The 23,814-nt window shown below is 47.0% G+C and overlaps 1 protein-coding gene across 1 annotated transcript in view; it reads left to right on the top strand.

Moving 5' to 3' along the window:
* The window catches only part of LOC139281342 (epiphycan-like), a 44,909-nt gene extending 22,159 nt beyond the window's left edge, over positions 1-22,750 (top strand). Inside the window, exons 2-6 of the mRNA XM_070901499.1 lie at positions 6,316-6,460; positions 9,052-9,210; positions 12,582-12,784; positions 18,929-19,024; positions 22,505-22,750. Coding sequence (XP_070757600.1) covers positions 6,316-6,460; positions 9,052-9,210; positions 12,582-12,784; positions 18,929-19,024; positions 22,505-22,672 — 771 coding nt within the window. The 3' untranslated portion in view covers positions 22,673-22,750. The remainder of the gene's footprint in view (positions 1-6,315; positions 6,461-9,051; positions 9,211-12,581; positions 12,785-18,928; positions 19,025-22,504) is intronic.
* The last annotated feature ends 1,064 nt before the right edge of the window (positions 22,751-23,814 follow it).

Raw genomic sequence — 23,814 nt, 5'->3', positions numbered from 1 at the left:
AGATATCCCTGATGTCCTGGGCCAATATTTATCCCTCAATCAACATAACAAAAAACACAGATTATCTGGTCATTATCACATTGCTGTGTGTGGGAGCTTGCTGTGCGCAAATTGGCTGCCGCGTTTCCCACATTACAACAATGACTACACTCCAAAAGTACTTCATTGGCTGTCAAGCGCTTTGAGACATCCGGTGGTTGTGAAAGGCGCTATATAAATGCAAGTCTTTCCTTTTTTTCCCGTTTGGATGACTACACTTTGTTCGCTGTACCATTTAGTCAGATTTTGTAGCTACTTACGAACTTGAGAGGCACATTATTGCAAGTGTGCCATGACTGGCTGCTTTTCTGTCCCTCCCACCACCCGAATCAGGTTCCATCCAATCACCTGCAGAGGAAGTTGGATGCTGCTGCCGTTTTGATTGGAGTCATGCTCTTCGACAAAATTTGGATCATTAACCTTTATTTTCCCCCTGAAAAATTTGAAAATAGTGCCCTGGAAAAATAAAAACGGTTATCGTGCTGCAACCAGTCAAAAGTCGTAGAATGATACAGCATAGAAGGAGGCCGTTCGGCCCATCATACCCGTGCTGGCTCTTTGGTAGAGCGATCCCATTAGTCCCACTCACCCACTCTTTCCCCTCTGAGCCTTGAAAATCTTTCCTTTTCAAATATATATCCAAAATGATAAAAAGAAACAAAAGGGCTTCAGAGGTTAATTTTTAAGGAGAAGTGGCATAAACAGTTTGTAATCCCTTGAGTATAGAAGGCTGAGGGACGATCTGATGGAGATGTTTCAAATTTTAACAGGATTCAATAAGGTAGATGGGGGAGGGACAATTTTCTCTGATCGGGGAATCAAGCACAAGAGGCCATCATCTTAAAATTAGAGTTAGGCCGTTCAGGAGCGAAATCAGGAAGCACTTTGTCACACAAAAGCGTAGCAGAAATTTGGAATTCTCTCCCCAAAAAATCTGTGGATGCTGGGTGAGAATTGGAGCTTTCAAGATTGAAATCAAGAGAATTTCGTTGGGTCAGGGTATCAAGGGATACGGAGCAAAGGCGGGTAAATGGAGTTGAGGTGCAGATCAGCCGCGATCTCATTGGACAGCGGAACAGGCTCAATGGGGCTGAATGGCCTCCTCCTGTTCTTTAAGATCCAACATGAGAGCCTGCTGATGATAGAATCAAAGAATCATAGACAAATTATGACACAGAAGGAGGCCATTCGGCCCATCGTGTCCATGCTGGTCGAAAAAGAGCAACCCAGCCTAATCCTACCTTCCAGCTCTAGGTCCGTAGCCCTGTAGATTACAGCTCTTTGTGCAGATTGTATGTATAATTGTGCAGATGATGTATGTATTAGGTTAAGTTGCAAAATTATTGAAAGATTGGCACGTTAAGAAATATTTTAATATATTTTCTGAGAATTATGTCATCTAACAGCTGCAAAGTTTCAACGTGTGAAAGTTTTCTGCAGGGCATCAGAACAATTAACAGGGGCATTGGCAAATTAATTTCTAGTTTTCTAATTTTCTTTTTTAAAACAATGATAAGTGTACAAAATTACATTTTAAGAGAGCTTCACAATGGCTTAGTTGTAGAACTATCCCTCTGTTGTGGGACTGAGCCATAAGATCAAAGAGATGCTGGGTTCAAAAGCTGGCCTGTGCTGGGCCATCTGATCTCAGGCACAGCAACGACAATTGTTCACAGCTTTCCGCACTAGTGAGGGGAATTTAAACATAAACAAATTGGCCTGGGCACCCAGCCCCCATCTTTATCTAATAAACGACCCACACTGAAAAGTGCACGTGTGCAGACTTTGAGTCAGGACGGGACGGGATGAAAATATTTAAGGTGGTGATAGACAGATTTTTGAGCGATAGGGGAGTCAAGGATTACGGGGAGTGGGCAGGGAAGTGGAGTTGAGGCCAAGATCAGATCAGCCATGATCTTATTGAATGGCGGAACAGGCTCGAGGGGCCACATGACCTACTCCTGCTCCTATTTCTTATGTTCAAACCTGACAGGGAGGCCCCCCTCCCGCTCCACGGCCGAATAGCTACACAGGGGCACGGACCCCAGAAAGCTGTTGACCCCCTTTGTATCCACACTTGGAACCAGCGTAAGTCCACAACTTCAGCAACTGAGTTTAGAAAAGTGAGAGGAGAAAAAAAAAGGTAGGTGAAACAACGGAGAAAAGTGAATCTTTTAGAGATTACTGGGTATGCTTTACGCATTAATGCTCCTGGCAAGGAGTGGATATGGGGAGTGCGGGCCCCCTAAGCATTTACCGCCTATGAAATCCCGTGTAATCTCTGATGCCACATCCAAATTCCTGATCGTGGTGAGTAACTGTTTATGCTCGGAGCATATATTCGTAAAATATCCCCTCATCAATCTCCCTGCAGGTATAGTGCTGTGTTTCAATGAGAAGAAATGCAGAGCTGCAGGTATCCTAAAATGTAACACAAGAAGAGGAATTACAATAGTTTGAATTCCTAATCTGTCTAGGGAAAGACATACTTAGAAATAACATTATCAAAAGGCGTTTTGGTACATTCCGAAAATTCACATCTGTGGTCCACCAAAAAGTTACGGCAACAATTTATTGAAATGACGAATGAAAGGGAATAAAAAATAGATGAAAATCATAGCATTTTTCAACAAATGTACATTTTTAAAAATTCATTCCTGGGATGTGCAAGTCGCTGGCAAGGCCAGCATTTATTGCACATCCCGAATTGCCCCTTGAGAAGGTGGTGGCCAGACTGGGTAAGGGTGGCAGATTTCCTGCCCAAAGGGAGATTTGTGAACCAGTTGGGTTTTTACGACAATCCGGTAGTTTCTTTGGGCCCAAATTTCGGCTGTCCGGCAGAACGACGCACCTCCGAGAGGCCCGCCTATTTTGTAGAATTAAAAGCTTGTCAAAAACTTACCTCGCAATTCTCTGTGTTCAGCAGGCCGGTTCAGCAGTCAGTGCGACGCAGCACAAGCAACTGGGGGCGGAGCTACAGCCCTGCGCCGAAAACAGTGCCGGCAGCTGCACGTGTGCGCAGTGGAGTCTGCGTGTGTGCGCAGTAGCTCCTGGCCCTCCCAGCGCGCCCTGTCTCCGGGCGACTGTATCTCTGGCCGAGTGGCCTGCCTGCCTCATCATCCCTCGCCTCGCCGCTGCCCGACCTCGGGCCTCGCCACATCGTCACTGCCCTTACCTCCAGGCCTCCTCGCCAGCCCACCCGAACACCTCCTCCGCGATGGGGCAGCCCGACCAGCTCTTCGGTGGCGGGGCCCGCCTGAACTCCTCCCCTGTGGCGGGCCCCGACCAAACACCTCCCCCCGGTGGCGGGCCCTGCCCGAATTTCTCCTCAGCGGCAGGGGTCCGCACAAACTCCTCTCCGGTGGCGGGGCCTGCCTGACCAGCTCTTCGTCAGGCAGGGCTGCGTGTGCTGTTGGAGAGCTCCCAGTGCTCCTGAACGGATAGGTGCTGCAGTAATAATTTTTTATTTACTTATTTATTGATTGATTTTTTTTTGATTTATTGATTTATTGATTTATTTATCATTTACTATTGATGATGGCTCTTTATTGCTAAAAGTGAAGTGTTTAATGCTTTGGAAAATCCCCTAACTTCCCTCTAACTTCCCTTCCCCCTCCCCCCCAATCTCTGGCTACCTGCGCCTAATTTCTAAAGTGTACGCAAGGTTTTTCTGAGCATACAAAAGTCGACACTTACTCCGTTCTAAGTTAGTTTGGAGTAACTTTTCACTGCCTAAACTTGAAAAACAGGCGTAAGTGGCTGGTAACGCCCCCTTCTGGAAAAAAAAGTGAACTAAAACGAAACTAAACTAACTCACTATAACTGGAGCAAACTAAATGCCGAGAATTGCGATTTCTAAAATACTCCAAATTAAACTAGTTGCTCCAAAAAAATAGGAGCAACTCCAGCCAAAACTTGGGCCCATGGTCACCATTACTAATACTAGCTTTTTAATTCCAGATTGATTTAATTAACTGAATTTAAATTCCCCAGCTGCCATTGTGGAATTTGAAATCCTGTCTCCAGATCAATAGTCCAGGCTTCTGAATTACTAGTTCTGTAACGTAACCACTAGGCTCCTGCTCCCCTAAGTTATACGGCAGGGGTTGAATCATTAATGTTTGAATAGAATTTGGACACAAATTGGTAGGTTTGATGCAGTTTTACAGTAATTTGTCAAGAACCTTTAAGGTCATCAGACTTCAGCGCCCTCATGTGGTAGAATGTGGTACAGAGAATGTAATGTATTTGCTTCATAGAAACATCGAAAATAGGTGCAGGAGAAGGCCATTCAGCCCTTCGAGCCTGCACCGCCATTCAATAAGATCATGGCTGATCATTCCCTCAGTACTCCTTTCCTGCTTTCTCTCCATACTCCTTGATCCCCTTAGCCGTAAGGGCCATATCTAACTCCCTCTTGAATATATCTAATGAACTGGCATCAACAACTCTCTGCGGCAGGGAATTCCACAGGTTAACAACTCTCTGAGTGAAGAAGTTTCTCCTCATCTCAGTCCTAAATGGCCTACCCCTTATCCTAAGACTATGTCCCCTGGTTCTGGACTTCCCCAACATCGGGAACATTCTTCCCACATCTAACCTGTCCAGTCCAGTCAGAATCTAATATGTTTCTATGAGATCCCCTCTCATCCTTCTAAACTCCAGTGAATAAAGGCCCAGTTGATCCAGTCTCTCCTCATATGTCAGTCCAGCCATCCCGGGAATCAGTCTGGTGAACCTTCGCTGCACTCCCTCAATAGCAAGAACGTCCTTCCTCAGATTAGGAGATCAAAACTGTACACAATACTCCAAGTGAGGCCTCACTAAGGCCCTGTACAACTACAGTAAGACCTCCCTGCTCCTATACTCAAATCACCTAGCTATGAAGGCCAACATGCCATTTGCCTTCTTCACCGCCTGCTGTACCTGCATGCCAACTTTCAGTGACTGATGAATCATGACACCCAGGTCTCGTTGCACCTCCCCTTTTCTTAATCTGCCGCCATTCAGATAATATTCTGCCTTTGTGTTTTTGCCCCCAAAATGGATAACCTCACATTTATCCACATTATACTGCATCTGCCATGCATTTGCCCACGCACCTAACCTGTCCAAGTCACCCTGCAGCCTCTTAGCGTCCTCCTCACAGCTCACACCACCACCCAGTTTAGTGTCATCCGTAAACTTAGAGATATTACACTCAATTCCTTCATCTAAATCATTAATGTATATTGTAAAGAGCTGGGGTCCCAGCATTGAGCCCTGCGGTACTTCACTAGTCACTGCCTGCCATTCTGAAAAGGACTCGTTTATCCCGACTCTCTGCTTCCTGTTTGCCAACCAGTTCTCTATCCACGTCAGTACATTACCCCCAATACCATGCGCTTTGATTTTGCACACCAATCTCTTGTGCAGGACCTTGTCAGAAGCCTTTTGAAGTCCAAATACACCACATCCACTGGTTCTCCCTTGTCCACTCTACTAGTTACATCCTCAAAAAATTCCAAAAGATTTGTCAAGCATGATTTCCCTTTCATAAATCCATGCTGACTTGGACTGATCCTGTCACTGCTTTCCAAATGAGCTGCAATTTCATCCTTAATGATTGATTCCAACATTTTCCCCACCACCGATGTCAGGCTAACCGGTCTATAATTACCCGTTTTCTCTCTCCCTCCTTTTTTAAAAAGTGATGTTACATTAGATACCCTCCAGTCCATATGAACTGATCCAGAGTCGATAGAAAATGATCACCAATGCATCCACTATTTCTATGGCCACTTCCTTAAATACTCTGGGATGCAGACTATCAGGCTCCGGGGATTTATCGGCCTTCAATCCCATCAATTTCCCTAACACAGTCCTTCAGTTCCTCCTTCTCACTAGACCTACTGTCCCCTTACTGTACAATCGGTTCTTTGGTTCATGGGTTCTTTGCTTAAGAATTCATAGCAACACATTGCTAATAAACCAACTAGTTCTTAATGGCAAAGGTTTAATAATCACACTACACATTGCCAGTTGATCCACCAGGTTCACAACCACCTGCCTCATCGTGGATCCCCCGAGCCCAACTAGCTGGGGTTTTATTGAGTCTTGTGAACTCAATAACTTAAAAGCTCTACGAATCCTGTGAGCATATTCGCAGGTGCATAAATTGCACGGACTGAATTGGGTTTGCCTTGATTGCCACTGTCTAGGTATACATTTAGGTCAACATGAAATGATGTTTATTTTTTAAAAACTTATGCACGGCGCCTTTTTTTGGTCTCATAGATTGAGATTGGCAGGCTGACACCTTCTGGGAACAGAGTGCTTGTTAACTATGACAGTGACTACGAGGAGGAGCTGATTCCCCATGAACCTTTGGATCCTGGTGCTCCCAGTGTGCCTGGTCTTCTTGGCCCCGACACGAAGGAAGGTTTGTAACAGCAACAGTGTGAGATTCTATTCAGCATTGCGTCTATTTGCACTTGATGGAATTTTTGGACGATTGCCACAACTTATATTCTCAGTATTCTTTTTACAAAATTGTAAATATATAACAATCATTTTTTTTAAACTAGTATGCTTTAAAACAAATTTGTTATTTCTCACGATGCTTTTGTGTGCTACGATTTCTGAGTGACGGTTTATTTTCAGAGCGTTTGTTGGAGGTAACAAAGGCCCCTTTGTAAGCCTCTCATTGTAATGTTGGCTTTGCAAAGGAACGTTTCCTCTGAATGCTCCGCCATAGTGTGTGACTTTCCAGTGTCTTATAATCTAACCGCAGGGCAGACACTAGGTTAAATTACATTAAAATATTCCAGCCTTGAGGTATGTTCATGACATGCCGATCAAGTAGAATCCAAATCTAACATTCCACATTGCACAACATTTTAAAAATAGTACTTGGAGATTTGCAGCCCGTGCGGTTGGAATATGGATCTGTGAAATTTGTGCCAATTCTGAAATATGCAGACGTTTCCACTGATATTCTCCACCTTTTCCAAAATTCCATTGTTTAAAGAAGAAAACGATCATCTTCTTATTAATGCAGCATCACCTTTAGTAAAGATTATTCTAAATAATTTAGAGTTATATAAGAAACTTGTATAATACTGAAAGGTGTGTCATAAATAGTCACCCTTATGCATGTGGTACTCTTCTAAAGCACTGCAAAACCAACAGCGAGAGGCAGGGAAATCTTTTCACCCTTTACACACTCAGTATTTGTGATCTGTCAGTGTATTATACAGATGCCGGCTACTGTAAAAAGAAATGTTTGAGGTAAGTTAAGGAAACTTCTTTATCTACCTTTATAGCAACCTGTTCAAGAATGCACTGTTGGTCTGATATTTGGCTGCGTTTTCTGTTGCATTCTAAAATGTTGTTATTCTTTAGGTATTACGCACCAGTCATTGACAAGAGCACAAGATAGGCACAGAGCAGTATGGTTAGAACTAACCACTGGGGCTCCCCACCCTCCCTCTGCTGAACTGGGACAGAAGGTGGGCTGGGGATGTGCTCCACCCATTTTTACATCCTCCCTATTCCTTGCAGGCAGGGATAGTGGTTTACAACGCACCTGCCTATTTATGGGCGAATCTAATTTAAGTGTATGCACCTCTCAAACCCGCGACCTCCACCACCTAGAAGGACAAGGGCAGCAGGTGCACGGGAACACCACCACCTCCACGTTCCCCTCCCAGTCACACACCATCCTGACATGGACATGGACTGCCTGCAGTTCTGGTCACCACATTACAGGAAGGATGTGATTGCCCTGGAGAGGGTACAGAGGAGATTAACGAGGATGTTGCCAGGACTAAATAATTTTAGCTATGAGGAAAGATTGGATCGGCTAGGGTTGTTTTCTTTGGACAGAGGAGGCTGAGGGTTGACCTAATTGAGGTGCATAAAATTATGAGGGGCCTAAATAGAGTGGATAGGAAGGACCTATTTCCCCATAACAGTGGGGTCAACAACCAGGGGGAATAGATTTAAAGTAATTGGTAGAAGGATTAGAGGGAAGTTGAGGAGAACCTTTTTCACCTAGAGGGTGGTGGAGGTCTGGAACTCACTGCCTGAGGCAGAGGGTGGTATATCACTTGAGTGGAGGCATACCAGGGTACATGTGGGGTTCAGGCCAGATAAGCAGCCTGAACTCTTCCCTCCCCACCCCCAAAGAATTTTAAATACCGCAGATCGGTCCTTTGATTGGAAGCTAATTAGACTCTGGATGGGGGTCAGGGAGGGGCCTGAGCAAGACCACGCCCACCAAGGGCAGGCACGTAGGTGGTTGGTGGAACTTCCACCAATCATGGCCAGAAATGTGTCCCAAAGTGGCATTTGTGCCTGCATGACCCTTGCAAATAAACAGAGGAACATGCATATGGAAATGACACCTACGCCCCACTCACAATGCTTGGAGCATCATGACAGGTCACTTCCCCAACCTCCCCACCCATCCCCCCACCCCTCCCACCCCAGCTCCCCCCACACATACACACCGGCATGCATGTAATATCCTGGGTGAAGCAAAACAAAACAGAATTTTTAAAAAACAAGGCCAAAGAAGCAAAAGAATCTGGTGATTTCCTCTCCAACCCCCTCGGGCAATCGAAAGGTGTCCTGCCACTGATCCCACAAACACCAGCGGGGTTAGTGCTGACAGGAGTTTAGCATGGCGGGCACCGTTGGTTGTGAGCCCGGTGTAACTGCCTAAGTTTTACAATTGTGGGTGGAGGAATTTCAAGTCCTGCTCCTATTTCTTATGTTCTTAAATCTGAGGTCGGCAGAATTTTGCTAGACTAGTGTATAAAAAGGATACGGAGCCAAGGCAGGTGGATGGAGTTTGGATACAGATCAGCCACGATTTCACTGAATGGCAGAACAGACTGAATGGCCACCTCTTGTTCCTACGAGGGTAATGGCAAAACAAACACGGTAAAATGTGCTTAAATATTATCGTTGAATCATCAGAATGCAACTTCAACAAGCCAATATTTATCTTCTCATTTCACCTCTTAGGGCTTCCAACCTGCCTTTTGTGTACTTGCCTGAGTGGGTCTGTCTACTGTGATGATACAGATATCGAAAGCATACCTCCTCTTCCCAAGGACACCACTTACTTCTACGCACGTTTTAACAAGCTCACCAACATAAAGAAAGGAGATTTTTCTGGGCTAAGTATGACAATGTGGAATTTCAAGCTCATTATTATGGAAGACATAGCAATGTTAATGTCTGATTATGTGTTTTCTTATTCTGTTTTCTCATTTCTTTGTGCTTGCAGCTTGCTTTGCATTGGTTATAATACCATGGGAGTAATAATGCGATGCCAGGTAGCCAAGGTGCTTCAAAGTTTTGAGTGCAGGGACCCATATTGTTGGCCACGACTGATGTCTTTAGTAAATGGAGTTACGGTGATGGGTTATGGGGAGCGCGCAGGGAAGTGGAGTTGAGGCCAGGATCAGATCAGCCATGATATTGAATGGCGGAGCAGGCTTGAGGGGGCCAAATGGCCGACTCCTGTTCCTATTTCTTATGTTCTTAAGATGCAAATCAACCATTATCTAATTGAATGGTGAAACAGGCAATCGAGGGGCTGAATGGGCTACTCCTGTTCCTATGTACCTCGCCCAGCAAAATCCCCTGGACCTGATGGCTTGCATCCTAGAGAAGTAGCGGCAGGGATAGTGGATGCATTGGTTGTAATTTACCAAAATTCCCTGGATTCTGGGGAGGTCCCAGCAGATTGGAAAACTGCAAATGTAACGCCCCTATTTAAAAAAGGAGGCAGACAAAAAGCAGGAAACTATAGACCTGTTAGCCTAACATCTGTGGTTGGGAAAATGTTGGAGTCCATTATTAAAGAAGCAGTCGTAGGACATTTGGAAAAGCAAAATTCATTCAGGCAGAGTCAGCATGGATTTATGAAGGGGAAGTCATGTTTGACAAATTTGCTGGAATTCTTTGAGGATGTAACGAACAGGGTGGATAAAAGGGAACCAGTGGATGTGGTGTATTTGGATTTCCAGAAGGCATTTGACAAGATGCCACATAAAAGGTTACTGCACAAGATAAAAGTTCACGGGGTTGGGGGTAATATATTAGCATGGATAGAGGATTGGCTAACTAACAGAGAGTTGGGATAAATGGTTCATTCTCTGGTTGGCAACCAGTAACTAGTGGGGTGCCGCAGGGATCAGTGCTGGGACCCCAATTATTTACAATCTATATTAACGACTTGGAAGAAGGGACTGAGTGTAACGTAGCCAAGTTTGCTGATGATACAAAGATGGGAAGAAAAGCAATGTGTGAGGAGGACACAAAAAATCTGCAAAAGGACAGACAGGCTAAGTGAGTGGGCAAAAACTTGGCAGATGGAGTATAATGTTGGAAGGTGTGAGGTCATGCACTTTGGCAGAAAAAAAATCGAAGAGCAAGTTATTATTTAAATGGAGAAAGATTGCAAAGTGCCGCAGTACAGAGGGACCTGGGGGTACTTGTGCATGAAACACAAAAGGATAGTATGCAGGTACAGCAAATGATCAGGTAGGCCAATGGTATCTTGGCTTTTATTGCAAAGGGGATGGAGTATAAAAGCAGGGAAGTCTTGCTACAGCTATATAAGGTATTGGTGAGGCCACACCTGGAATACTGCGTGCAGTTTTGATTTCCATATTTACGAAAAGATATACATGCTTTGGAGACAGTTCAGAGAAGGTTCACTCGGTTGATTCCAGGGATGAGGGGGTTGACTTATGAGGACAGGTTGAGTAGGTTGGGACTCTACTCATTGAAATTCAGGTGATCTTATTGAAAAACGTATAAGATTATGAGGGGGCTTGACAAGGTGGATGCAGAGAGGATGTTTCCACTGATGGGGGAGACTAGAACTAGGGGGCATGATCTTAGAATAAGGGGCCACCCATTTAAAACAGAGATGAGGAGAAATTTCTTCTCTCAGAGGGTTGTAAATGTGTGGAATTCGTTGCCTCAGAAAGCTGTGGAAGCCGGGACATTGAATAAATTTAAGCCAGAAATAGGCAGTTTCTTAAACGATAAGGGGATAAGGAATTATGGGGAGCAGACAGGGAAGCGGAGCTGAGACCATGATCAGATCAGCCATGATCTTATTGAATGGCGGAGCAGGCTCGAGAGGCCATATGGCCTACTCCTGTTCCTATTTCTTATGTTCTTATGATCCTATGGGACCTTTATGGAGTCTGTTGTTAAAATTTTCCGCTGGTCCTGGGCTGCCCTCCTTGTAATCGGGCCACACTTATTTAAATGCCCACCTCTTGCGATAGCCTCCAATGGCTACTTCTTCCTTTGATAGGGTAGATACAGAGAAACTATTTCCTCTGGTGGGGGATTCCAGAAACAGAGGGAGTAACTTTAAAATTACAGCTCGGGCATTCAGGGTGATATCGCAAAGTATTCCTTCGCACAAAGGGCAGTGGAAATCTGGAACTCTCTCCTTTCAGAAACTGTTGAGGCTGGGGGTCAATTGAAAATGTCAAAACTAAGATTAGTGGATTTTGGGCAAGGGTATTAAGGATTAGGGAGTTCAGACATAGATCAGCCACGATCCAATTGAATGGTGGAACAGGCTTGAGGGGCTGAATGGCCTCCTCCTGTTCTTATGGGACCTTTCCCCAGGAGCGCCACAGAAATACTGAAATGGGCAGAACTCACATTACCATGTAAGGTCAATTCATTCGCCACGGGAGCATGCAGTACTCAGGAGCAGTGATTGGGGCAGTTCTGTGTTGGGAGTGTATTATCTGTCCCAGTGTGCACAGTATTGTGTATGTACAGTATGGAAGCCATATTATCTTTGTGTTACACTGAGTTCAATTCAGCACATTTAAAACTGATCACTTTGGTCAGGGATTGGTTAAAACCGGATAGATATTAAACGGAGACCGCTGTATTTGTTATTTCTTTCCAGCTAAAGGGATCAGGGGGTATGGAGAGAAAGCAGGAATGGGGTACTGGAGTTGTATGATCAGCCATGATCATATTGAATGGCGGTGCAGGCTCGAAGGGCTGAATGGCCTAGTCCTGCACCTAGTCTCTATGTTTCTATAAAGAAATAATTAGAAGACTGAAAGGCGAACTTATTGAAACGTATAAGATTCTAAGGGGGCTTTACAGGGTAGATGCAGAGAGGATGTTTCCCCTCATTGGGGAATCTAGAACTAGGGGGCACAGTTTCAGAATAAGAGGTTGCCCATTTAAAGCAGAGATGAGGTGGAATTTCTGCTCAGAATCTTTGGAATTCTCTACCTCAGAGAGCTGTGGAGGTTGGGTCATTGAATATATTTAAGGTGTAAATAGAAAGATTTTTGAACGATAAGTGAATCAAGGGTTATGGGGAGCGGGCAGGGAAGTGGAGTTGAGGCCAGGATTGGATCAGCCATGATCTTATTGAATGGCGGAGCAGGCTCGAGGGGCCAAATGGTCGACTCCTGCTCCTATTTCTGATGTTCTTATGTAATGAAGCTTTATTTTGCAAAGTATTTTAATTGTGTCGTTTATTATCACCATAGATCACCTGAAGAGGATTGACGTGACAGGTAATAGGATTTCTTCCATTGACGAGGATGCTCTGAGGCAGCTACCTGAACTGGTGGATCTGATGGTGGCTTCAAATGAACTCGTGCAGCTTCCTGAGCTCCCCAAAACCATGATCAACATTGACGCAAGTCACAACAAGCTGCACAGCAATGGGATAAAGAAAGAGGCATTCAAAGTAAGTGCCAGTATTATACACCTTAGTGCATCATTTTTTTAAATGTTTACATAGATATTTACGGTCAACCTTCAAATACTAATGCAAGGTCCCATTAATTAATATGTAAGTTGAACAGCACCTCATCTTTTGATTAGGCACTTTACAGCCTTCTGGACTCAACATCGAGTTCAACAATTTCAGAGCCGTAACCTCTGTCCAGATTTTGCTCCCTTTCCGGCTTTTTTTAACCCCCTCCTGCCCCCACACCCTGATCTTATGTATTTTTCTCTCTGTTTCCCGTGGCAGCTGCTAATTATTCCGCCATTCACACTCTATCTAGACTAATCTTTTTCAAACTTCTGCCATTAGCATCTCAAGTCGGCCCATCATTCCTTTTGCCTCTCAAACCTTCCACCCTATCACAGACCTTCCCTTTTGTTCTTTCCTCCCCTCCTCCTTTCAGTGCTCCTTAAGAATCTCGCCAGTTCTGACGAAGGGTCACAGACCTGAAACGTTAACTCTGCTTCTCTCCACAGATGCTGCCCAACCCGTTGAGGTTTTCAGCATTTTCTGTCTTTATTTCAGATTCCAGCATCCGCAGTATTTTGCTTTTGCAATATGTAGGTTGATTGAACTTCTTTTATGCAGAAGACCTCATTGAAACATACAACGGCATACAACATTGTTACAGGGCTTGACAGGGTAGATGCAGGGAGGATGTTTCCCCGGGCTGGGGAGTCTAGAACCAGGGGTCACAGTCTCAGGATAAGGGGTCAGCCACTTAGTATGAGATGAGGAGAAACTTCTTCACTCAGAGGGTGGTGAATCTTTGGAATTCTCTGCCCCAGAGGGCTGTGGAGGCTCAGTTGTTGAGTATATTCAAGACAGAGATCGATAGATTTTTGGATATTAAGGGAATCAAGGGATATGGGGATAGTGCAGGTAAGAGGAGTTGAGGTAGAAGATCAGCCATGATCTCATTGAATGGCGGAGCAGGCTCGAGGGGCCAAATGGCCTACTCCTGCTCCTAATTCTTATGTTCTTATGCTCTTAAACATCTCATCTATATATATCTTATTAAAAAAAAGTATTTCATCTGCTCACACTTCTTGTCTGCACCACATAACTTTGTGTTGTCATGTTTTTACCAACTTTCCCATTATGAATTCCACACTTATAATGCGATTTGCCGACGTAAACGATGTCACAATTATTGCCCAATCACAGATGACTCTGGAGTCGCTTAGCGGCCATTTTGTTTTTTATTCCTTAATGCGGAACGATAAATATTAAGGACTTTTCTTCAACTGCTTTAAGTTTTTTTTTACTTCATAATAAATATTTACGCTCAAAATTCTCTTCATATAAAGATGGTCCTGAACCTGTGTTCACGGGGATAGCTTTGACTTTGAGTGATTATGAAATAACGGGTGATATTGATTCAGTCGCCCATTACACATCTCCCGATTGGCAACAACGCAACTAAAAATCGGGGCAGATGTATCGCGGGCAGTGGAATCGCTATCGCCCGATTAACATCACGGGTACAGCTTCCAAATCCGGTAACCTCGGGACCGAGACCGTGACCGTTTTCGGATTTTTCCAGATTTCGGACAAGATAATCAATAAAATCAGCAGCCTATCTTAGGATTATTTGAATGGATAAGAGAAACAAGCAATACATGAAGTAGAATAAAGTCGCGGGTCAGGTCGGGTCGGGTCAGGCCGGGTCGAGGGTCATTCGGCAAGGCTCGGACCAATCGCACGCCATTTAAAACATAGCGGCGAAGCCGATAACTAGTCCGGTCTGCCGGTTTTTGGACAATAATTCCGGATTTTATTTTACTGAATATCAAATGGGATTTTCTCAAAAATGTCCGGTTTTCGGACAATTACGATTTTCAGACAGTCGGATTTGAGACGTCGTACCTGTAGCACCCAAAGTCAAAATTACCCCCATGTCAGAAATATGTAGCTTAAAATTAAAATCCCCCCCAAGTCAAATAACCAATAATCCTATTCGTGAAGCGGGTCAGGGATAAGGCTGCCACAGAGTCTCTTGCCCACACGCCCGACTCGCCTGTCTGTCTCCCAGCCCAGGATGTGGGGTGAGTAAACCTAGCCAACAGTATACGCATTTTGCTTAAGACCAGTTTGCTATTACTTCACTGTTTAGCCATGAAGATTATTTAAAATAAAAATATACAGCAATGTACAGCTTACCCAATGTTATTACGATCCCGGTGGGCTGGGAAATGCTACAAATACTTCACTTTTGAGGCCAGCTGAACCGTCACCCAAAGAAAGAACTTAATTTACAACCTCAGAATGCCCCAAGGTGTTTCACAGCCAAGAAAATTGACGGGAAATGCAGCAGCTACATTGTGCACATCAATGAGATAAATGACCATGGATCTGTTTTTAGTGGTGTTGGTTGAAGGATTATCTTGATTTTTCTTATGTTTTCCACGCTGTTTAACAACGGCAGCTTTTGAAAGTGTCTGGCAAGAAAATGACATCTACAGGTAGCATTGTGCCGATGAAAACTCTGTGAGATTTGGCCATAGATTTCGTGTTGTTTTACTGAAGATGGACATTTCCTTTAAAAGCCAAAACAAAGTTATTTTAAAATTCAGAGACCATCGGGACTGAAAATCTGCAGTCCCCATGCGGTAAATCTGTTGATGGTGTGGTAGAAGGGCCATACATTAGGCCAGGACCCGGATACCTCATGTCCCAGCCTTCCCTGCTTGTTTCCGTGAGACGTGTTTGGGGCACAGCCTCTGCTTGCCCCCTATGTCGCGGGGCGCAAGGCCAACAAAGGGGGCTCATGGGCCAGGAGTTCTGTCAGCTGTGGCTCAAGGGGTACACACTCGCCTCTGAGTCACAAGGTTATGGGTTCAAGTCCCACTTCGCGAACTTGAGCACATAAATCTAAGCTGAGGGAGTGCTGCACTGTCGGAGGTGCCGTCTTTCGGATGAGGCCCCATCTGCTCTCTCAGGTGGACGTAAAAGATCCCAGGGCACTATTTCGAAGAAGAGCAGGGAGTTATCCCCGGTGTCCTGGCCAATATTTATCCCTAAATCAACATCACAAAAACAGATTATCTGGTCATTATCACAGTGCTGTTTGTGGGAGCTTGCTGTGCGCAAGTTGGCTGCTGCGTGTCCCATATTACAACAGTGACTGCACACCAAAAAGTACTTCATTGGCTGTAAAGCGCATTGAGATGTCCGGTGGTCGTGAAAGATGCTATATAAATTAAAGTCTTTCTTTCTTTCATATCCAGCCTGACATCCAGGGAGGTGGAGAGGTGGAGCTGGGGGGGGGGGGGGGTGGGGAGGTGGGGAGGTGGGGGTGAGAGGTGGGGGTGGAGAGGTGGAGAGATGGGGAGGTGGGGGTGGAGAGATGGGGAGGTGGGGGTGAGAGGTGGGGGTGGGGAGGTGGGGAGATGGGGAGGTGGGGGTGGAGGTGGGGGGTGAGAGATGGGGAGGTGGGGGTGAGAGGTGGGGGTGGGGAGGTGGGGAGATGGGGAGGTGGGGGTGGAGGTGGGGGGTGGGGAGGTGGGGAGGTGGGGGTGGGGAGGTGGAGGTGGGGGTGAGAGGTGGAGGTGGGGAGATGGGGTCGGGGGGGTGGGGAGGTTGGGCTGGGGAGGTGGGGCTGGGGGGGGTGGGGAGGTGGGGAGATGGAGAGGTGGGGTTGGGGAGGTGGGGGGGTGGAGGTGGGGCTGGGGAGATGGAGAGGTGGGGTTGGGGAGGTGTGAGGAGGTGGGGGTGGGGAGGTGGGGAGGTAGAGGGGGGAGGTGGGGAGATGGGGAGGTGGGGGTGGGGAGGTGGGGAGGTAGAGGGGGGAGGTGGGGGTGGGGAGGTGGGGGTGGGGAGGTGGGGAGATGGGGAGGTGGGGGTGGGGGTGAGAGGTGGGGGTGGGGAGATGGAGAGGTGGGGGTGGGGAGATGGAGAGGTGGGGTTGGGGAGGTGGGGGGGTGGGGGGGGAGAGATGGGGACGTGGAGGTGGGGAGGTGGGGGTGGGGAGGTGGGGAGATGGGGAGGTGGGGGTGGGGAGGTGGGGCTGGGGGGGGGTGGGGAGATGGGGAGATGGGGAGGTGGGGGTGAGAGGTGGGGGTGGGGAGGTGGGGAGATGGGGAGGTGGGGGTGGGGAGGTCGGGGGGGGTGGGGAGGTGGGGCTGGGGAGGTGGGGAGGTGGGGCTGGGGGGGGATGGGGAGGTGGGGGGTGGGGAGGTGGGGAGATGGGGATGTGGGGCTGGGGATGTGGGGAGGTGGGGGGGTGGGGCTGGGGAGGTGGGGAGATGGGGGGGTGGGGGTGGGGAGGTGGGGGTGGGGGGGTGGAGCTGGGGAGGTGGGGAGGTAGAGGGGGGAGGGAGGTGGGGAGATGGGGAGGTGGGGGTGGGGCTGGGGAGGTGGGGCTGGGGAGGAGGTGGTGGGGAGGTGGGGCTGGGGGGGGGGTGGGGAGGTGGGGGTGAGAGGTGGGGGTGGGGAGGTGGGGGGGTGGAGGTGGGGAGGTGGGGGAGGTGTGGGGAGATGGGGAGGTGGGGGTGGGGGTGCACCTCGGGGTCATAGTCTGGATCCCTGAAAATCTCAAACATTTCTGAAGTTTCTTCAGGCCCCATCTCAGAGAGTCACAGAACGGTTACAGCACAGGAGGAGGCCACATTCGGCCCGTCGAGCCCGTACCAGCTCCCTGCAAGAGCGCTTCAGCCAGTCCCACTCCCCCTTCCTTTCCCCTTGGCCAATGTATTTCCTTCAGGTACTTATCCAATTCCCTTTTGAAAGCCGCGATTGATTCTGCCTCCACCACCTTCTCAGGCAGCGCATTCCAGATCCTAACCACTCGCTGTGTAAAAAAGTTTTTTCTCGTATCGCCTTTGGTTCTTCTGCCAATCGCCTTAAATCTGTGTCCTCTGGTTTTGACGCTTCTGCCAATGGGAACAGTTTCTCTCTCTCTACTCTGTTCCAGATTTTGAAAGCCTCCATCAAATCTCCTCTCAACCTTCTCTGCTCCAAGGAGAACAACCCCAGCTTCTCCAGTCTCTCCACGGAACTGAAGTCGCTCATCCCTGGAACCGTTCTCATGGAAACATAGAAAATAGGTGCAGGAGTAGGCCATTCGGCCCTTCGAGCCTGCACCGCCATTCAATAAGATCGTGGCTGATCATTCTCGTAAATCTTTGGGGAGTGAGGCTGCTTCTTTTGAAGAAGCTCCTCCAGCTGCATTTGTATGTTTTACCTCCTCTGACAGGTGCCGATAATGGCACTGGCATCCACCTGAATAATGCAAATTAGGGTGATCTCCACAACCTCACTGGAGGGGCAAATGCCGGAGGTCACTGATGGGTACAACGCAGCCCACTGATTTGTGCGAATCAGCAACCCGTTTTATATCTCTTCCCTGATTTTTATTTCTATTGATGTCAATGACCAGATAATCTGTTTTTGTTATGCTTATGTTAAGAAGCGTCTTGAAAGAGGAAAGAAAGGTAGAGAGGCGGAGAGGTTTAGGCAGTGAGTTCCAGAGCTTGGGGCCCAGGTAACAGAAGGCACGGCCACCGATGGTTGAGCGATTATAATCAGGGATGCTCAAAAGGGCAGAATTACAGGAGCGCAGACATCTCGGGAGGTTGTGGGACTGGAGGAGTATGCAGAGATAGGGAGGGGCGAGGCCATGGAGGGATTTGAAATCAAGGATGAGAATTTTGAAATCGAGGTGTTGCTTAACCGGGAGCCAATGTAGGTCAGCGAGCACAGGGCGGGTGGGTGAACGGGACTCGGTACGAGTTAGGACACGGCAGCGTTTTGGATGAGCTTCAATCAAAATTACCCTCCATTTGTCTGCTGACTCTAGGCTGTATCACTCTAGGTAGCACTATATGGCAGCTCTCCACTTCAGGACAGATAAAAATAATTTAAAAAGCCTCAAATAACCTTTTCCTTCACTTTCATGAATTTGTACAGCAAAATTGATGTTTGGTGAAAACTCCACAAGTAAGAGCTAAGCATTAACAATCATACACCTGGGAACGTTCTTTCCTCTCTGTACCAATTGTAAACATGGATAACCGCCACAGCCATTTTACCACAGCGCTGTGCTAACTGATGATATTGGGTATTGATTTCTGACTGTTCCTTTTTCCTCCTCCTTGATAGGATATGAGCAACCTTGAGTATCTATATCTGGCTGGAAATGCGCTGAGTTATGTCCCACTTCCTCTGCCCGAGAGTCTTCGTTCGATTAACCTACAGGTAAAAGACACATCCTCCATGTTGCATATTTATTGTGATTAACCTGCTGTCACTGGCCGCTCCAAAAATAACACAACTAGGGACAGATGCCAAATCTGAAGAGCTAATTGGTTTGGTCTATATATTTTTTTTGCGAAATATTGTATAGCCCAGTGTGAATCCACATGGCAATGTACATACAGAAAGAGAGAAAATGCCCTCTCTGCTCAAGACCGCTCAGCGTTCCTTCATTAAAGTAGATCTCAGTGACCAACAATTCTCCCAATGCAGTATGTCAACTGGAGTGATGACCTGGGACTGAGATGATTGGCCTCCAACAACCACAATCATCTTCCTTTGTATTGAGTATAACTCTAGCCAGTGGAGAGTTTTCCCCCTGATTCCCACTGACTTCAATTTTACTAGGGCTCCTTGATGCCAAGGGCCCAAGCAGCTGAAAGCACGGCTACCAATGGTGGAGTGATTAAAACCAGGTTGTGCAAGATGCCAGTATTGGAGGAGCGCAGAGATCGCGGAGGTTTGTAGGGCTTGTTGCTCATTGGTTGGATAATCTGGACACTTTCTAAACTTAACCAGCCTCAATGTAAATGTTCAGCGAGTGGCATTTCTTCCCTTCCCCAATTGCAAACCCACATATATATTTTATCTGTTGGGAGAAAGTTCTGCTTATGCGAGTACCTGTTATAGAGCTCCCCCTAGTGGCCTACTGTTCCATCTAGTGGACTACTGTAGTAGCCACTACTGATGTAAATAATAAAAAGGTCATGTGGAAAAGTCATATGATGACAGTTTCTGTGTAAGAGCCATCTTGTAGAGTGTATTTGTTAGTGATGTCGTAAGAATATATCACAGTGCCCAAGCAGCACACAACTGTGCAAGACTGTTCTGGTTCAGCCAGAGAGGAGCCAAGCGATGCAAATGCAATTCTGCCTTGCTGGAATCCAACAATTATAGAATCATAGAATGGTTACAGCATAGAAGGAAGCCATTTGGCTTGTCGAGCCCGTGCCGGCTTTCTGCAAGAACATTTCAGCTGGGCCCATTCCCCCGCCCTTTCCCCTTTCGGTATTTATTCAACTCCCTTTTGAAAACCACAATTGAATCTGCCTCCACCACTGTAGTGTATTTGCTTCATGGGTTATTTGCTTAAGAATTCATAGCTACACATTTGCTGTAATGAACTAGCTGGTTTATTAGCAAAGGTTTAACAATCCAACCAGTTCATCCTAGTATATTAGTATAGTATTAGGCAGTTCCTCTTGTTGAGGATGACCCGGTTCCACATCAAAAAAAGATGAGTTCACAGGTGCTTCAATGAGGGACCCGACATTCCAGATCCCGAACTACATTTTGAAGGGTAGAAGATGCCTGTGTGTGAATTCTTTTAACATGGAGTGGCCGTTGCACAGCAGCCACCACACGGGCTTGACAGAGCAAGGCCTTGGTCCAGTGGCAAGGGTTAACCAGGACAACTGGAGACCAAGCTCTGCTGTGCCATCCCTGGGCCCTGATCCCTCTGTTGTTAAATGCTGCGCCGCTCCTGGGCCATCGCTTCTCAACTCCGACACAGAGTCGAGGAGCGGCGGGGTCGGGGCCCAGGAGCGGCGGGGTCATGGCCCAGGAGCGGAGGGGTCGGGGCCCAGGAGCGGTGGGGTCATGGCCCAGGAGCAGAGGGGTCATGGCCCACGAGCGGCGGGGTCGGGGCCCAGGAGCGGCGGGGTCGAGGCCCAGGAGCGGCGGGGTCGAAGGTGAGGAGCGGCAGGGTCGGGGCCCAGGAGCGGGGGGGGAGTCAGGGCCCAGGATCGTGACCCGGGAGTGGCAGGGTCGTGGCCTGGGAGTGGCAGGGTCGTGGCCCAGGAGCAGGGGGGTCGGGGCCCAGGAGTGGGGCTGTCATGGCCCAGGAATGGGGGCTCAGGGCCCAGGAGTGGCGGGGTCGTGGCCAGGGAGCGGCGGGGTCGTGGCCTGAGAGCGGCGGGGTCATGGCCCGGGAGTGGGGGGGGGGGGGGGGGGCGGTGAGGTAGGGTCGGTCACGGCCCAGGAGCGGGGAGGGGGGGGGGCGACGGGGCCCAGGAGCAGTGGTAACCACTAGGCTCACATTGTGGAGAACCTGAACTCAATTAAATGAGGTTTTATTGAGTCTTGTGAACATCACGTGACGGGCTAAGCCACTCACAGTGCAACAGCTCCAGAAACCTGTGAGCATGCTCACATGTACATACATTACATACATCCTTTCAGGCAGTGAATTCCATATCCTAACCACTCGATGCAGTTACAATTTATAATTGCAGTATAAAGGCACTCTAAATCCATCACAAATCTCAGATGCTTAATACTAAGGACCTGAAATTCATCGACATACCGCCCACTGCCGCCTGCTTATCGCCCAAAAGTGCAGTCTCTGGCCTCTCGTCGGTGCCTCTCATGGGGAGGAGCTTGACAGATGTGAGCATGAGCACAACTCGGGAGCCGAAGATTCCCGAGTCAAAAGGCCTCCTCCGCCGCCCGCTGCGCTCTGCTCCGCTCACCGCTGAGAAAAGTGGGATGAAATTCCCACCCACTCAGCCCCAGCGGTACCAGGTGGTAAAAAATGACTCACCGTCCGGGGATCGCCGAAAAACGGGCGGAACTTGTGTTTCACCAATTTCGGCCCCTTAGTCTGCCTGTCAGGTTGAACAGTGACATGGAAAAATGTTTCAAGGTGCTTCTTGGAGGTGTAGGGGAAAACAGTTGGCCAGCCAAAGAAGGAAAAATTAGGACAGGTGTCCAAAAGCTGGGTCAAAGAGGTGAACTTTGAAGAGGGTCTTAAAGAAAGAGAGAGAGGTGGAGGGGTTTATTTGGGAACATGTTACCAGCTCGCACAGCGAGTGGAGATTCATGGTGAACATCTAAAAGCAACCTGGACAAGTTCCTGAGTGTAACCGACATAACTACATACAGCAGGTAGGTGGGGCATTGGATGATGTATCTCCAGTCACTGTAGCCTCTTGGCACTTGGGGGTGGTTGGTGTCATGGAGACATTTCCCAAGTTTCTTTCGCTAAATTGGCATAAAGTTTTTTTTTGGTTGGTGCGCGGGGTGTGGGGGGTGGGGTCAGGAGGGGTGACACGGGGGGTGGTCTTGGTGTGCATCAGCTGCACCATGATAGTATGGGACATGCTCGTGCACGAGCTAGCCTTCTCCTGTCCTGTCTTGTACAGTTGTATGCCTCGGGAGGGAATTCCAGAGAATGGGACCTAAGCACGGATGCCAATTGTGGGGCAAAGAGAGGGAGGTTCCACAGGAAACCAGTGTCAGAGGAACAGAGAGTATGGTAAAGAGGTGGGTGGGGGCAGCAGACAGGGGTTATAGGGCTGGAGGAAGTTGCAGACATAGTGAAGGGCAAGGCCATCAATGGATTTAAACACAAAGGTGGAAATATAACATTGCTTCTATCCTATTAAACTAACATGCCAATTTGTTTTATTTTCATGTTTACAGAACAACAATGTTCAGCAGATTGACAATGACACTTTCTGTAATTCAAAGGACATACACTATGTTCGCAAGGCTCTGGAACTCATTCGCCTGGATGGAAATCCCATAAATCTAAGCAAAACTCCTGATGCCTATATCTGTCTCCCCCAGGTGCCCCATGGCAATTATTAAAGATTTGCAATTCTGCTAACTGCACACATAAAACACCGTATGTCAGCAGGCAAAGGTCTTTTATTATTGTGCTTAGGATTTTCAACGGCAAATCCTGTTTCTTTCAAGGAATCTGTTCAAACACTACATTCACGGTATTTCCTACACTCTCGTAAACAACTGAATAATCATAGTGAAAGAAGAACGCTATTCAAAATAATTCTATTTGAAATGCTAGGTAATAAAAAGTAAGAGAAAAGAAAAGTTGTAAATGTTTTAAAAAGAAACAACTACTTTGGAATCCAATCTGTACTGACCTTCCCAAATAATAAAATAAATATGATGTGGTTAATAAATTCTCGTTGCTCGTTAAGCGATATATCAATGCATTTTCAACTTCTTCCATGTTTTAAGCCTGACTCTATAAACAGAACAATCTCATTTGCCTTTCCATTCCTTTGAAGCATTTGTGTGTTAGAGTCCGATGGACCCAGTTATTTCAACCTGCCTTGTAACCATGATTCATAACTGTACTTGCAGCACGAATAAATGCGTCATTAATGTTTTATTTTAAAACTCTCTTATTATAAAAAGAAAATTGAATCTTGTTGTATGCCATCAGTCAGGACAAATTTAAAAAAGTTATTTATAACTAGATGTTGATTAAGGAGGGGCAATCAAGCTAGAGCCAAGTAAGATTCTGTCTGCAATAACCATTTTTATGGTATTGCATTTTTGAAAAGTACCGCACACCAGTTACTAATGTGTAACCCGGCTTAAAATGTTAAGTACAGTGCATTCATTTATTTATGTAAATTAAAGTATAACACATTTTGTTTAACTTTTAGGCCTCACTTAACTACTTTCTTTTCATCTGGAATAGACTGCTGTTTGGCCCAGAGTGGCAAAGCTGCAATGGGCAAATAGTGTTTGGGGATGGGAAATCCACAGGATCGGGAGTGGGGGTGGTGGAAGGGGGGGGAAACACAGCACGGCTTCAGTACCAGGGTGCTAAATAAATACTGTGGCAACAAGAGCGGGCCAGAGGCTGGGTATTCTGTGGTGAGTGTCTCACCTCCATCTGATACCGGAGGAGGCGGATCTGTGTGGGAGCGGCAGCAGGACCAGAGAGGCAAAATTCAAAGGAGTGACGTCAGAGTAAA

This window comes from Pristiophorus japonicus, chromosome 15, assembly GCF_044704955.1.
Source record: "Pristiophorus japonicus isolate sPriJap1 chromosome 15, sPriJap1.hap1, whole genome shotgun sequence".
Taxonomy (NCBI): Eukaryota; Metazoa; Chordata; class Chondrichthyes; family Pristiophoridae; genus Pristiophorus; species Pristiophorus japonicus.
Note: the sequence above shows the minus strand (reverse complement) of the source record. Positions and strands in the feature narration are given on the sequence as shown.